General features: G+C 42.9%; 1 protein-coding gene across 1 annotated transcript in view; it reads right to left on the bottom strand.

Annotated features, from left to right (window-relative positions):
- The window catches only part of SORL1 (sortilin related receptor 1), a 607,546-nt gene that overhangs the window by 490,025 nt on the left and 100,286 nt on the right, over window positions 1-17,235 (bottom strand). Inside the window, exon 8 of the mRNA XM_086949665.1 lies at window positions 994-1,240. Coding sequence (XP_086805791.1) covers window positions 994-1,240 — 247 coding nt within the window. The remainder of the gene's footprint in view (window positions 1-993; window positions 1,241-17,235) is intronic.

Raw genomic sequence — 17,235 nt, 5'->3', positions numbered from 1 at the left:
GTGCGGTTGGTTGGGTGATGTCAGCGCCAGAGGTCCAACAGACCAAGAGAGTTTATGAAGAAGGCCAATGGAGTGGGTATGCATGTCCCTGTATTTGGGTGTGTTCGGTCAATTTGTGGGTCTATCACATTGTTGAAATTGATGCCAATTATGTGTATGGAGGGGCCAGACTCCAAAAGTACTTCAGCCACAGCGTCTAATGTTTGGCTTTGAAGCCGTGGCAGAGCATAGACGCTAATCAAGGTAAATTCTCTCTGGCCCCAATTTCCTTGGAACACGACAAACGTACCATTTGGGTCTGTCCATGTCTTGGTTACGTGTAAGGGAGGAGTCTTTTCAATTAATATGAGGGCTCCCCCTAGCTCTTGAGGAGAATCCTGCATGTGCTAGTGTGGTGTAGGCCCTCTTCCTAGGAAAGCGCAGTGTGTAACTATCAGATGGGTTTCCTGGAGAAGAATGATGTTAGGCTTGAGTCTCTTGAAATATCTGGTGACCAGTCCCCTCTTAACTTAGTTCCCCAATCCGTTTACGTTCCACATCAGCACGGTGCATTTTCTCTCACCCATTATGTATGTCTAACTCTTCCCTGCCATTGCTCGAGGAAGCCTCACGACAACCTCGCTTTCCTCTACCTCTGCCTATGGCCTTGTTTCTACTTCGACTGGCTAAAACCAAGAGAACCACGTTCTAACATGAATCAGTGTGGTCTTGATCCCTCAACATGTCCCCCACCCCACTCTCTTCCACTTCCCATGCCCATCTCTTGAACAGTCAACTTGACAAGAGGCTTAGGTATAGCCTGAGAGATGTAGTATTCCCCCACTCTCCCTTGATTAACTAGTTGGGCACAGATTTTCTATTCCTCAGGCAGCAAAGAAACAATGGATCTGCAAGAAGTATGTTTTCAATAATGCCTCACCACATTTTTTCAGGTAAATTGTACCGGCAGGTGAATGAAAAAAAACATACAATGACAACACCTTCAGAACCTACCTTAAACACGGCTATAGCATATGGGTGAGGAAGACTGTCAAGAATGACCGATCTCTGCTGGCCGCTGTAGTCAGTACGTTCAATTCTGTCCATGTGTGCTTCTGTCCAATAAATCCATTTGTCGTCCACAGAAATTCCATTGGGCCATGTGACTCCTTCTGATACAATTCGATTCACAGATGAACCATCCATGTCACTTCGGTAAATGCCACGCTTGGAATCTCCCCAATCAGTCCAGAACATAATGCTAATTGTGTCAATTAACAAGGTATTAGAATGAAATTGGAGATTATGATAACAATTAAGAATATACATACTTATCTAGCACAGATTTCTATGGTTTAGTTTCGCTTAGCAACTGTGAAGTACTGTAAACTGTTGACGTGAGATAGGATGCTAAGCTGCAGTTTAACAAATACCAAAAGTAAAAGAAATCACTTTTCAATTGTATATACCATGCACACAATGAGATCTATAAAAAGTGTGACAAAGATTTGCAGACTGTAAAATGGAGAAAGACTACCATACCAGTGATTTTCTATTATCTTGAATTGGACCTTCTTCAGTCGTCTCTAGAACATAAAACACCCAACAAAACAGTACTTACAAGCATTGGTAGGCCCAATAAAAGGCAAATAATGTTTTAGGACCACTCAAAAAGATCTCCACCCTGGAAAAATATCCACCCCCAACAAAAATCAAGGAACTGTCTTCTAAATTAGGGTTATCAAAACCACTAAAAGTATCACTTCACCAAAACATAGCATACAACACTGTTTCCAATACTCCCAACTGCACCCATTACATACAATGCAAAATAATCCAACACTGCTCAGTTGTAGATGTGTCTCAATTTGTTACTTACAAAAAAGCTGTAGATCATTCATGACTACTTCATACTCAAACAAAAAACAGTGGTTGTGAAAATATCTCCCTATGGCCCTTTTTTTCAAACTTTGATCATGTGCCACAACCAGGGATGGACCAAATTAATCTCTTCATTCCTCACAGCCTGCTAACCTACACCTCATGGTAAACTATAATTTAGTCTGGAAACCGCCTTTCTTACCTTGGCAAGCCTATTCTTAAAGGACGTTTCAAACATCTAACATCTTTTATCCTAGCCATGACTCTCAACCATTCTTCCCCTCTGTGGTTCCAGTCAAATTAGTCTATTTTTTCATAGCAACTAATGCAGTTTAGCAACACAAATTTTTGCCTACATTTACTTAATCAGCTCTTACCCATAAAGAAAATCTTCCCCATTGTTCCATATGCATCACATAAATTCCACACTAACATTGTACTGTGCACCTCCACCCGAAAATCTGCATTAGGCTATGATGCCAACCTGGACTCCATGGTAAAGGTATCCCTGATTTATAACTAATTTAATTATTTTACACTCAAAGCCCCAAAAGTATGTCAGATTTTTGGCATTGTCATTTCTGTCAGGCAACCCTCTCTCTATAATACAGGACTTGCTTTCTGAAGCCAGAAGTGCCACTGATGACAAACAAAACTAGCGGTTCATAATGATGAACTTGTCGCATGAACTACACACTAGCCAGATAACTGGCATCCATGGTTACTTTTCGTCTCAATATCAAAGCCTGAATAAACAGTGAAACACTTGCATCTTTCTTAAGGATACCAACCCGATTGGCAAATACTTTACTTTTTTATATCAGTTTTCACAATATAACATTCCTTTGCAATAATCTGCCCATAAGATATATAATAGTCCGTTCTGGATTTTATTTTCTAGTTGCCAGCCCCTCCACTCTTCAGTTTCTTTCTTAATCCATAGTGTTCGTCACCCCCAGCTTTAGACAACCCACTAACTAGAATATCAGCCTGGACATAAGTGATCTGCAGCATATTACCAAACAACAAGAACACTACCTTTTTTAAAAGACCTGAAGCTAAATCACCCAAGAGGCTTATGTTTAAGTCTGTAGGCCATCGGATGTGTCTCAAAATGTCAGTGGTCTAACTTCATTTTCAACATCAAGTTACTAGTCTTCAATTATACTCTTTCTGGTAGAGGCTCTCTCATTGCAAGTTCCTCACCTTTTTGTTAATTCCTCAGGCTTCGAACTAGATCCGAAAACCTTTGAGTAACTCTGCATGCCACCAGGTGGCACTGCGCATCTCCAACAGACGCTGTTCCACTCCAGGAATGACGTGCAGGGCCAGTCTAGGCACTACTCCTGCACACTGACATCAATCGCTTTCGAAGGTGTCAGTGCCCTCAAGTCCCGAGCCACAATAGCAAATTGGGTTGATCTGCGTGCAACTTCCTAGACTTGGGATCTTTTTAATGGACAGAGTCCAATTCACAGAATGGGGAGGATGGGAAAGTAGGCGAGGAGTCTGCAGTTAGATAGCATGTCTACCAAAAAGAGAGTAACTTGTTCTTATGAGAAAGACTTCTTCAAATTGCAATTATTCACCTTTTAAATCTATACCAAAGCAATACCAATTTGGAGGTGGGTCTGTGGAATTGGCTCAAACCCAAAAGTCCTGTAGGACTGAGCAGGCGAAATACCCCTCTCAGCGATTTGGTCATCCGCACAGTAGCAGCAGCCTGACAAATGTCCAACTCAAGAACTCTGCATGCCAACGCAGAGGTAGCAGCCTGGTCTTGATGGAAGAGCCTTAACCCTTCTGGGGGCTGCTGCTTGGCCAATGTGTAACATATCTTAATACAGAGCATGATCCAGTGAGTGGTGGTTTGTTTCTGAATGCCTGTAGTGCTAGAGGCACTCTTGCGGTCTGACACCACGTGATGACCTTTGACTACCATCATTTTAATTGGTTTTGGTGTGTTTTTGACCCTAGCCTGAATGTATGACGTCCTGCATATGCCTTGTTTCTCTTGAAGGTTTCATTCTTGTAATCTTGCAGTCTTACAGTAGGAGCTGTCACAGAGTAGAACAGCTTGCCAAGAACGTGGGGGATGAACATTTGAAAGCATGAGAGAATGGAGTGTGGAATGTACTTTTTGGTCTTGAAGTGCAGTGTTATAAGCAGTGGTGCACAAATGTGAACAGTGTTGTACATTAAGAGATGAAGTATGTGATGCTGTAAGCAGTGGTGCACAAATGTGCATTATGTTGTACATTGAGCGATCAAGTATGTGATGCTATAGGCAGTGCTGCACAAATGTGCATTGTGTTGTACACTGGCTAGCATTATGAATTTCTGACTATTGGATCTGACATGGCCTCATGTCATCCTGAATTCTGACTCTGCCTTGCTTGAGCTTTTCTGCGTGCACAGACAGGCCCCCAGAGTTTTTACAATTTGCTTGGGTTAATCACGTTCAAGGATTGTTTTGTGAGAGATTGTTTAATGTACCATGGAAGGCATTCATCAGCTTCGTCAAGATAAAGGCTGGCACATGAATATGTAGAGGGAACGTGGGAACTCCTTCTTGCAATGGAATGCTTGCCTGGAAGCCGGCCAGGTCAAGTAAGTTTCCTTGGCGCAGAGGGGAAGACTCTCCAACCTTCTAGTGTGTTTTGGGCCTATAAAGCTGAGGGTTGTTAACAGTCAGCTTGGGAGGTCACTTGTGGAATAGACGTATTGTCACAAGAATCTGGATTGGAGTCCTGATCGAGAGTCCATTGCCTGGCTGTAACGCGCTCCTCCAGCTTGAGTTGGCAAGGATGTTGAGTGAACGATCGGGTGAGGTGATTTGTTTCTGACCAGTGCCATTGTGATGCATGGTTCCAGTGGCTGTGCTCATTTGAGGTGTTTTCTTTGTGATGTGTGAGTGACTCAGAGTGCACATCCAAAGTAATCATTTGATGTATTTAGTGTATATGCATCTTTCTGATCTCTTGCAGGACATCCAGTAATAGTTGCTTGAGTTTTATCTCATATTATTTGCTGCTTGCGTTTCATTTTATTATCCATGCATTTAACAGTTGCATTTACCAATTGTTTTATTATTGCTTGCATATAAATATATCTCTATATACATTTGAATATGGTTCCTTTGACATCTGGGAAGGCCTTTTTGTTAGAGAGCATTGCATAAATGAAACCCCAAGCTTTATTCTAAAAAGAGAGTCCTTGCATTTTGTAAAGTAAACCCCTTTTTAGATGATGTTGTGTTTTATGTTTTGCTTCGCCGTTTTGAGCCACTATGTGGGAGATTCAGTATTATCTGAAAGGCGGAGCAAGACAATGGCTTTACCCTTTCTTGTTCCTGCAAACCCCACAAAGAGCTGATTTACCACTCCATGTTCTCTGGTACAATCAATATAAAAGCTCAGCATTCTTAAAATTGAGGGGATGGAGTCTCTTCTTCTCCTTAGAGGGGTGAGGCGGAGCATAAAATGCAGGTTAAGTTGATGGTTGGCAGACATGGAGCGGCATCACTTCATTTGGAAGTAAGGATGACCAAATCCTTGACTGCAAAGATGACATCAATCATCTCCAGAGGAAGGTCAAAGGTGTTCAGGTGGCAACGTACAATCTACAAGCATGAAGGTGGAGATACGGAGGCCCAGGTGCAAGATCCTGCCCTGCTGCTGTGACAACAGATCCTTCCGAAGAGGCAGCCTGATCTGACGACAAATGCTTTTGCCCCGGAGCTTTGGATACCATACTCTCCGTGACCAATCCAGGCCCACTAGGATGACTTGGGCCCGATCATTCCTGATCTGCAGAACACTGGGAAGAAGTGGTATCGGCAAGAAGGCACACAGAAGTCCCAAAGTCCCACATAGGCAGAGCGCTTCTCCAAGAGATGCCTTGGAAACTCCAACAGGCAGAACTGCTGACATTGTGTATTTTCGACTGTGGCGTAGATATCCTACGAAGGCTCTCCTCATGCGTGGAAGAGGCCTTGCATCACCAGCGGGTTTAACTGACACTCATGATTCACTAAGCATTGACGGCCTAGTTAGGCCACTCTGGCTTTCAAAGATCCCACCAGGTGGTTAACAACCAGAAAGATTCCTTAATGATCCAGTCATTTCAAGAGGTACAACACCTCCCTGCACAGAGTCCACGACCCCACGCTACCCTGTTTGTTGCAGTACCATATGGCCATGGTCTTGCCTAAAGCAGTTGCACCAGCCTTCCTTTAATAGATGGTAGGAAGGCTTTCAACGCCAAGAGGATGGCTCACGACTCCAAAAGGTTGATGTGGAGCTGGGACTTTGCCGTAGACCAGAGGCCTCTGATTTCCAACTTTTCCAGATGGCCGCCTCAACCCAAAAGCTATGTTATAGAGTAAGGGTTGACCCAACGGTACTGGGACCTGGGTAGTCAATGTTACATATAAAGGGGTCCCAGTTGAGACAATGATAAGAGAACAAAAGCACAATTCACATAAGATAGATAGATATATAAAGAACTTTCTGGAAAAATGACTCAGAGAGGTGTTATTTTAATACACATCCTCAATTGCAGATCAGTTGCATGTACATTTATCAAACAAAGTAATAAACTTTTTCTTATTGCCCAAAGAGGGAGGGCGTGGGAAAGAAGGACAGGTGAGGGAAGGGGAGTGTAATCAGGGTAGTGCAAAATATAGAAAAGTTTCAAAAGAAATCACACGTGGTCTCATGTACATTTAGAATTTGGTACCACAAGGACATATTCACATTGCCATTTAAGTATTTTATACAATTGAATATTCCTATCCCATTACAATCTAACACAGCCAAAAATGATCTGTTGTTGGTGGGTAGGAATGGAAGAGGGCGTGTCGACGTTTCGACCCCAGATGCGTAGGCTGATTCATGCCCTACTGCGGGGTCTTCATCAGGACAAGTGGAGGCAGGATGCCAGGGAGGTGAAGGAGGGCATCTATGAGTAAAAGCATACTATTCAGGATGGGGAATATGACATACAATTACTTAAAGAGGCTATAACATTCGCAAAATATTACCTAAAAAGCCACACCGAGTCACGGGGCAAGGTCTAGGACACGTAGTGGGCCAGGAGGCTCCGGATGTGAGAGAGCGTGAACCTAAAAGAATTAGGCTTTGATCAGAGTTGTGGGCAGTAATAAAGTGAGTCCCACACCAACGAAATTTACTTTTTATCAAAATGTGCTTTAATGAAAAAGCATCAAAGATTACCCAGCCGGGTTAAAAACATGGGAATTATCATACACTAGAGGACAAAACAACCAGGGCACATCAGGATAAACCCAAATCTTCATGTCCTATTAACAATCTGCATTATTATAAGATCTCGGTCGTTTTTTTAAGATCAAAAATGAAGGCAAGGTATCAGCTTGTTAACGAGAGTGAAATCCACCTCATGAGTTACTTAAGCACTGAAACAAGCAAATAAAACGGCTTGCAATACTCAAATATATAGTTACCCAAAAGTCACAGAATAAAGCAGAACTTCATATGTCGAAATTAACGGACATTCATTTCCGTAGCGTATTTCAGTTTTGGTTAGCGATCTGAATAGGAAGGAAAACAGGGGGGAATTGGTTTTAGTTTAATGGCCCTGAGACCTAACCGTATGTCCAGCTTGTCTACTGTCTTTGCTGAAGCACTCTAATCGTATAGTCATGACTCACCGCAAACGTGGCAGTGATATTTCCTGCCAGATCCGAGTTTCAATCTAGAATAAATCACAAGTCGGATACTTAGTGTAATGTCCATAACTTTCATCTGTTCACAGAAAATGACCGCACTGATTCTAAACGCCGTATTACACTTACTACGGAAGACGTGTCTGTTCCCTCTCGCACACATCTCAACTCGAGTGACAGCGAGTGCAAACAACCATTGTTATTTAAAGGCGGAAGATAGCGTTCGCGTGTGCTTGCAGCAGCTCGATGACTGCTGTTTACTTGGCCAATGGCGATCAAGGCTTAGTTTGGAAGAAAGACTACTCCGATACGGTTTAGAACCGGCTGAAATTAAGCCCACAGCAATATATAAGGAAATAAAAACGCAATTCACAACTTTGGGATTACTGGTAACTCAAAGAGTTGTGTTCGATGACGTTGTAGAATATAAAAATGATTAATTTACACTCCGCATGAAAAGAATTAAAACCATTGCGGCCATAATCATAAGTATTAGGTCAAAGCTTTATGGTTACTAGTAACTCAAAGGATTATTAGATGACAATGTGAAATATAATAATTCCACTTGAAAAAAGTTTTAAGCATTGTGGCCATAATCATGGGTACCGGATACATGCTCACGATTGGTTGGGCGTCATGTTTGAAATTTATTAAATATTGCTACCGAGAATATTTGTAGCAATTAGATTATTTCGACAGTGTAAAATATAGAATCTAATATACACTACACTCCGCATGAAAAGAATTTGACCATAATCATGGGTACTTGACACAAGCTCACAATAGGTCGCGCGTCACCTATTGTGAGCTTGTGTCATGTGTTTATCTAGGTTCCTGATCGATACTATGACCTTATGCCCCTATTCGGCTATAAAGCCATTTATTCCCTATATTGGCATAACCGTTCAAGTGCGATTTTCTGAAAAGTCATCTCTGGCCTCACACGAGCAGAGCCACAGAGCCACATTCCAGCATGACTCTCTGCTACTTCCTTTGCGACCAATTAGTGCAATGACAGAGCAGCAGTCACTATCTGATATTCCTAGATAACACTCCGAGTTCTTCAACAAGATAAAAACTTAGCAAACCTGGAAATCCCCGCTTGCTATGTTTTGATTAGTAATGGAACTCTAATGAGCAACTGATAACTGTCACTTCCTAGTGACATCTTTAATTGACGTCTTATGTCCAGCAAACTTGCGTCAAACCCGGCACCTGTCAGGTATAAATATTACCAACGTTGCCTTAAGCAAGGGGAAGCTAGCTGCTGTTGAGCGAGCTACTGTTGCTGATGCCAGCTGCCTGCATGACCCCGTATTGGTAACAACTAGCACTCTGTCGCTGCAGCCTGCTATCCTGTGGTGGTGAAGCTACTGATTACCATTATCGCCGCTACAGCGCGAACTGTGGTTCAGTACGCTTGAGGAGCCGTGCAGCCGTCCTCTGCGAAGACATCCAGCCCAGCTGCCCGCGGACGCTGTCACCCCTCCTTCCTCGACGCGCTGAGAGAAGCCGCTGCCTTTCTCGTGCAGAGAAATCCAGTCCCGGCGCTTCCGGTTTACCCTCGCAGGTGACTGGGATATCGAGAGAGACCCCTGAAGGAGATACCAATCCTCCATCATTCTATTCAGAGGTATGGTGTTGACTAAACCCTTAGAAGAGAATTCTTGAAACAAACCTTGGCAAAACCAACTTAACTTAAGCTACTTACTTACTCCCCTTTTCACGTGTTAGGCTTAGGTCAGGCACACCGGGGTAGGCTTAGTTAGAAGCACCAGTTGAGTATGTTAGCCTAATGTATATATGACTGTATATATGTTTTATTACTTTTAAACCATTGTATGGCTAAGAAACCATATCAATGCTTTTACAGTTCTATTTCGCAATTCTTATCTTACTGTACGTACTTTTTATAATAACAGTTATTGCAATTGTGGCAATTCATTTCTCTTGTACGAGAAGAAAGACTGTTCAATAAATGTTAACCCTTTATTGATAAACGCCCGTCTCTCTATTCTCTACATACCGTGAAAGTAAACTGCACTAGACTGACTGAGTGAAATCTATGTCTATTGTTTCACACGACCCTAGAGATCGACTCTTGATCTGAGGAGCAAAGTTGTCATGTTGCACGGTTGTTGGAAAACTGAATCCCTTCTTGTCTGTGCCAAGGAAGCTGATCACTTCCTATGCAGAGAAGAAAGTTTCCAGTGACCTCTGAGCTAGTTGGTAACACAACCCAATTAAGTTTAGCATAGTCAGTGGAGGCCTGGAATATCCGCAGTTCCACGTCGATACTACTGTTTATGTTATTCCAATGCGCAGGGCCTAGTGGGGAACTAGGAACTACACTACATGGCGCCCTAACGTTTGGTAAGGCGATAAACTAACGTAAGACTTGTAGAGTAACTCAGTCGTGCATATTTCACACCCCTTTCTCCCGTAAATACTCCAATAGACGTCTGGAGTGGGTGAAAGGTTAAAATCCGCCCGACCTTAGTAGGAAGAGATTCCTATGTAAAGCTCCGGTTTATTCAACGTTGAAGGATACAGTGTTCCAAAATATTGTGCATCTAATCTTTGTCTCCTTGGAGACCTACTCTGCAAAAACTGCATTTTTAAAATGTCATACAATGAAGAAGCAGCTAGGCTGGCTTCCATACTAATAGAGGAAGACACAAGTCTCCTACAGACAGACCCGGATGCTATTATCATCCCGGTTCACTTAAGAAGATCTATAACTTTAAAACTTATAGATAACGGACTGCCACCTCAAGGTGGTACAGTAATTTTCGTGATAGAGGCTCACGAGTATCGGCAGACAGAGGTATTCTATTCATGGATAAACTTTCCAGCGGTAAACGCTATAACACAAGAGTTTCACTATTACAAAATAGAGGAACCTCCGGATGAGTACGCCCCTTTCGAGGAGGTTGAAATTCCACTTAAATTTCAAGAGCACCTGCTCTGGTTTAATGGCGCCCTAAAACACAATGATCACATTACCAGGCTCGGTCCACTAGGTAGACCAGGAGCCACGTGGCCGGTTCTAGCCAGCTACACACCACATCCTGACATTGCAAAAATGTCCCAGGAAGAGCTGTTAGCACAGCTAAACACATTAATAAAAATACATAGGCAATTAGTCCAATATGTAATACGGACTGCAACAGTCCAGCCAGCTGTTAATACACACCAGCTGACCCCTCATCAGGGGAACACAAATAAAATTACACCACAGAACATACAGTCATGTCTTGGTAAAACACCCGTAAAACGGGAACAAATTCCTTTCTGGTTAGCCCAGAAAATCACTCAAATAGAGGCAGTATTTCCTGATACTACCCCTATTGAGAAACACAGAATCTTGACCATCTGCCTTCCTATGGGAATCGCACCACACGTGGAGGACTGCGACACTTGGGGTACAGTCTTTGCTTCCATTTACACAAAAACACACGGTGTTCCGTCTATGGCGGTAATACCAGAAGTGCTAAAACAGATTCAAAATGAATTCGGTCCAGAGCCCGCTTTAAATCTGGGTATGAAATTACTGAAAGATTTCAAGCAGGTCACAGCTATATTATTAGCTAATGTAAAGGGAGAAGCAGCATCTGTGGCGATTCGCCAGAAGTTGAGGGAAACAGATATAAAAGATCCTGTTGAGCTTGCAAAAATCATAGAAAAATGCTATGAAGAATTAGGTAGAGACAGCTTGGGTGGAAAACCAGTTAAGCCCCAACTGCTCGAAAATCCTGAAAAATTATTTATTAAAAATAATTTAAACACTCCTAAAAAGAGCTGGGATGGAAATAAACAATCCACTCCCAAGGAAAAAGTTTTCCAGTCCAGAGGAAGGTCTCCTCGACGGAGGGAAAGAACTCCGACTCGAGAACGCCAGTCTCCCCAGAGGGAGTCCTCTGAGAAAAGATATAACCTTAGAAATAGGGATAATATAAAAAAACCTGATAGATATCAAAGTATTGATACACGTCCCTCTCGATCTTTTCCACAGAATTCGGAAAGAAGAGGACGGTCAGACCCAGGAGAGCACACCAAGTCCAAAGACAAGGAACCTGCTCAAAATAAGAAATCTCAATTTCCTAAAAAGAAGGTAGCCAGTATTAGAGTAATCAACCATGCCGAGAATACTGAGGACACAGTTGAAAAACGGGGAGTGGGCATTGACAATGTTGGACAGTGCAGCAGAAATCAGTATAGCGCGCAAGAACTTGATGAGTCATCTGGAGACAGTGGACACGAATGAATACATTCAGGTTGAAACTGCCGACGCCAGACTTAGCGAGCCCCATAAAATATACGAAATAACATTGCGTATGGAGGGTGATAAGACTAGGAAAATTAAGGGTCTGTTTTGGGATAAACTCTCAAAAGGCTATGATATTCTGTTAGCTGAAAAAGATTGGCCCCCAGAGTTTGTCAGGGAGTGCCCTCGTGGCGAAGAAGTGATTATGCCTGCCTTCTCGAATCACATACAGATTCATAAAAAATACACATATGCAAGGAAATGGGCAGTAGCCCAGGCACCTGCATTGTATAAAAATCATGTAGGATGGGATGAGGATTCACCGCCTCACAAAATCCAACTAAAAAGTGAACCAACTGCCCAACGGCAGTATCCCATAAAGCAAGAAGCTAAAAAACAGGTCAGGGAGATCTTAGATCAACTTGAGTACCAGGGGGTGATTGAAACATGCACCTCTCAAATGAACAATCCTTTGTTTCCTGTCTCCAAGCCAGATAATTCATATCGTCTAGTTTTGGACTACAGACATCTTAATACATGTTGCAAAACCTTTGCAGTACAAAACTCGCATAGTGCAGCCCTAATGAATAACATAGTTAGGAAAAAATACAAAACGACATTAGACATTTCTAATGGTTTCTTTTGTCAAAACATTGCACCAGAAAGCAGATACTTGACCGCTTTCTCCGCATTTGGGTCGCAGAAAAAATTCTGTCGACTCCCACAGGGGTTCAAGAACAGCCCAGGACTATTCTCAGCTAGGGTAACAGAGTTACTACAAATCTATGATGATGAAGCATTATCTTACGTAGATGATATCTATCTCACAGACAACGACTTGGATACTCACTTGAAAAGAGTGAACACCATTATACTTGGGTTCGCAGCAGAGGGTTACAAATTCAACTTTAAAAAGTCCCGAATTGCCCATCTGACAGTACTGTTTTTAGGGTACGAATTATCAAGTGAAGGGAAAAGCCTAGCGGACAACTTCTTAGAGAAGTGCGCTGTACTCCAAGCTCCAAAAACGCTGAAGAATTTACAATCTATACTAGGTTTTCTGAATTTCGGAAGAACTTACATCCTAAATTACGCAGAGAGGGTTAAACCTCTCTACCAACTAATAAAACCTGATTTAAAACAAATCAATTGGACTCAAAAACACACAGAAATTTTGAGATCACTGCAAACAGACATGTTAGCAAAAACAAAATTAGATACACGTGACAACACACGTGATCTTGTAATCCGAGTCATCCCAGGAAGATGCGGATTCACGTACCTAACCTCTAATGAGGAAGAAAAGGTACCAATTTCAATTAAATCTCACTTGTACACACAAGCAGAAAAAACATTCAGTCGCACAGAAAGAACTGTGAACGCAGTGCAAATCGCATTAGCAAATGAAAGAGAACTAGCACACGGCAAACGGATTAATATCCTCACAGCGGAATCCGCCTTCGAGGCGCTATTCAGCCCAGTAAACCTGCCTACAGTGTCACTGGATCCAAAATGGATACAGTGCATAGATTCTCTAGGAGCGGAAGACGTGAAATACTATTTTGCCCCTCAATACGAAGAACTGAATGATTTAGAGTATGAAGAAGAATATCCTCTGCCAATCGAAATTCTGCCTCTCCCATTATATGCCTGTATAATCTATACAGATAGCTTTGTACAGCATTTCAACGTAGAGAGAAAATCCTACGATGCAGCATGTGCGATCATTAAATGTCGTTGGCTGTGCGGTAAAATCAAACCGAAAATAACAAAAACTGAATCAGTTAAGTACTGTTCGGCTCAAAGAACTGAAATCAGATGTTTAAAGATGGCGCTCGAAAATGCAGAACGCGAATTCCCCACACTTATAGTGTGCGATTCTCATTTTTGCGTCAATTCTTTCAATAACAAACTGCAGAGTTGGATCGAAAACGACTACAAAGATGACACAGGTGCCACAATAAAGCATAAAAAGCTCTGGAACGAGGTAGCTCTTTTACACAAAGAACTACAAAAGACTCACGTGATTCACGCACAGAGTCTTCAACGTGATGGCGTTCACGTTGCAGGGAATTCATTGGCTAATACAGCCACCACGGAAGCAACTAACCCGGCTTCCGTAGCCACAAAAAAGCGTACAGATAAGTATATAGACGGGGAAACCATGCTGGCAGTAAAAACGACCGTAAAAGGCGACTGTGCAGCACTACCCGTAAACTATCCACTCAATTATGCATACATAATCGATGCAAACTCTGAAAGGCGGAGCAAGACAATGGCTTTACCCTTTCTTGTTCCTGCAAACCCCACAAAGAGCTGATTTACCACTCCATGTTCTCTGGTACAATCAATATAAAAGCTCAGCATTCTTAAAATTGAGGGGATGGAGTCTCTTCTTCTCCTTAGAGGGGTGAGGCGGAGCATAAAATGCAGGTTAAGTTGATGGTTGGCAGACATGGAGCGGCATCACTTCATTTGGAAGTAAGGATGACCAAATCCTTGACTGCAAAGATGACATCAATCATCTCCAGAGGAAGGTCAAAGGTGTTCAGGTGGCAACGTACAATCTACAAGCATGAAGGTGGAGATACGGAGGCCCAGGTGCAAGATCCTGCCCTGCTGCTGTGACAACAGATCCTTCCGAAGAGGCAGCCTGATCTGACGACAAATGCTTTTGCCCCGGAGCTTTGGATACCATACTCTCCGTGACCAATCCAGGCCCACTAGGATGACTTGGGCCCGATCATTCCTGATCTGCAGAACACTGGGAAGAAGTGGTATCAACAAGAAGGCACACAGAAGTCCCAAAGTCCCACATAGGCAGAGCGCTTCTCCAAGAGATGCCTTGGAAACTCCAACAGGCAGAACTGCTGACATTGTGTATTTTCGACTGTGGCGTAGATATCCTACGAAGGCTCTCCTCATGCGTGGAAGAGGCCTTGCATCACCAGCGGGTTTAACTGACACTCATGATTCACTAAGCATTGACGGCCTAGTTAGGCCACTGGCTTTCAAAGATCCCACCAGGTGGTTAACAACCAGAAAGATTCCTTAATGATCCAGTCATTTCAAGAGGTACAACACCTCCCTGCACAGAGTCCACGACCCCACGCTACCCTGTTTGTTGCAGTACCATATGGCCATGTATCCGACTTGTGATTTATTCTAGATTGAAGCTCGGATCTGGCAGGAAATATCATCGCCACGTTTGCGGTGAGTCATGACCATACGATTAGAGTGCTCCAGCAAAGACAGAAGACAAGCTGGACATACGGTTAGGTCTCAGAGCCATTAAACTAAAACCAATTCCCCCCTGTTTTCCTTCCTATTCAGATCGCTAACCAAAACTGAAATACGCTACGGAAATGAATGTCCGTTAATTTCGACATATGAAGTTCTGCTTTATTCTGTGACTTTTGGGTAACTATATATTTGAGTATTGCAAGCCGTTTTATTTGCTTGTTTCAGTGCTTAAGTAACTCAGGAGGTGGATTTCACTCTCGTTAACAAGCTGATAGCTTGCCTTCATTTTTGATCTTAAAAAAACGACAGAGATCTTATAATAATGCAGATCGTTAATAGGACATGACGATTTGGGTTTATCCTGATGTGCCCTGGTTGTGTCTTCTAATGTATGATAATTCCCCTGTTTTTAACCCGGCTGGGTAATCTTTGATGCTTTTTCACTAAAGCACATTTTGATAAAAAGTACATTTCGTTGGTGTGGGACTCAGTTCATTACTGCCCACAACTCTGATCAAATCCTAATTCTTTTAGGTTCACGCTCTCTCTCACATCCGGAGCCTCCTGGCCCACTACATGTCCTAGACGGTGCCACGTGACTCGGTGTGGCTTTTTAGGTAATATTTTGCAAATGTTATAGCCTATTTAAGTAATTGTATGTAATATTCCCCATCCTGAATAGTATGCTTTTACTGATAGGTGCCCTCCTTCACCTCCCTGGCATCCTGCCCCCACTTGTCGTGATGAAGAGCCCGCAGTAGGGCATGAATCAGCCTACGCCTCTGGGGTCGAAACGTCAACACGCCCTCTTCCATTCCTACACACCAACAACAGATCATTTTTGGCTGTGTTAGATTGTAATGGGATAGGAATATTCAATTGTATGAAATACTTGAATGGCAATGCAAATATGTCTTTGTGGTACCAAGTTCTAAATGTACATAAGACCACGTGTGATTTCTTTTGAAACTTTTCTATATTTTGCACTACCCTGATTACACTCCCCTTCCCTCACCTGTCTTTCTTTCCCACGCCCTTCCCTCTTTGGGCAATAAGAAAAAGTTAATTACTTTGTTTGATAAATGTACATGCAACTGATCTGCAATTGAGGATGTGTATTAAAATAACATCTCTCTCAGAGTAATTTTTCCAGAAAGTTCTTTATATATCTATCTATCTTATGTGAATTGTGCTTTTGTTCTCTTAACATTGTCTCAACTGGGACCCCTTTATATGTAACATCAACCCATAAGTTAGCCATAGGTCACCACTGTCAGCTTTGGGTGAGGTAGGGAGAGGGGTCTGCCGCTGATCGACTCACGATCAAGCAACTTCCACTGCAAGGCTTATGCATTTTCTTTCAAAATTTGGACACAATAGGAGAGGTCCCCTTGATGTTGGCCCACAGACTTCAGATCCAACTGCAGAACCAGCATAGGCTACCTGATATTCTTCATCAGTATACAGGAGGCCATCAGTCCAGCAGGATAATAAAGGCTGAAATATCTGGATCACAGCCTGAATGTTCTGGATTTTCCTTTACAGAGAGAAAGCACAAACCAGTGGACCATGTCCAGAATGGCTCAGATAAAAGGGAGCCTCTCAGAAAGAGTCTGGTATGACTGTGGCACGGTGACTCTGAGCCTCAAAGATGTTAGGATGCTCTCTGAAGCCTGGAGGTGGGTCACAACTGCTTTTGGCAAGCCTGCCTTCAGCAGCCAGCCGTCGAGGTCAGGAAAGACTGGGACCCCTGACCTCTAAAGATGTGCTTCCGTCATCACTTTCGTGAACAACCGCATAGCGCTGGTGAGACTAAAGGAGAGCACAGTGAACTGAAACTGCTTTTGTCCCATCATGAACCGCAGATAGCGCAAGTGGGCCCCCAGGACAGGGATGTAAAAATAAGAATCATGCAGGTTAAACGCAACAACCCTGTCTCCAGGGTCGAGGGCCGACAAGGCCTGGGCCAGGGTGAGCATCTTGAATTTTCCTTCTGGAGGAAGGCATTGTGAGGGCACATGTCTATATATAATAGGATGGAGGCCTCCGTCCATGTTGGGCACCAGGAAGTAGCAAGAGTAACAACTACAACCTAGTTCCAGTGCAGGCACCCTCTCTATTGCATTTTTGGCCAAAAGGGCTTGTACTTCCTGCCATA

The sequence above is a fragment of the Lissotriton vulgaris genome, unplaced genomic scaffold, assembly GCF_964263255.1.
Source record: "Lissotriton vulgaris unplaced genomic scaffold, aLisVul1.2 SCAFFOLD_911, whole genome shotgun sequence".
NCBI classification, from domain to species: Eukaryota; Metazoa; Chordata; class Amphibia; order Caudata; family Salamandridae; genus Lissotriton; species Lissotriton vulgaris.
Note: the sequence above shows the minus strand (reverse complement) of the source record. Positions and strands in the feature narration are given on the sequence as shown.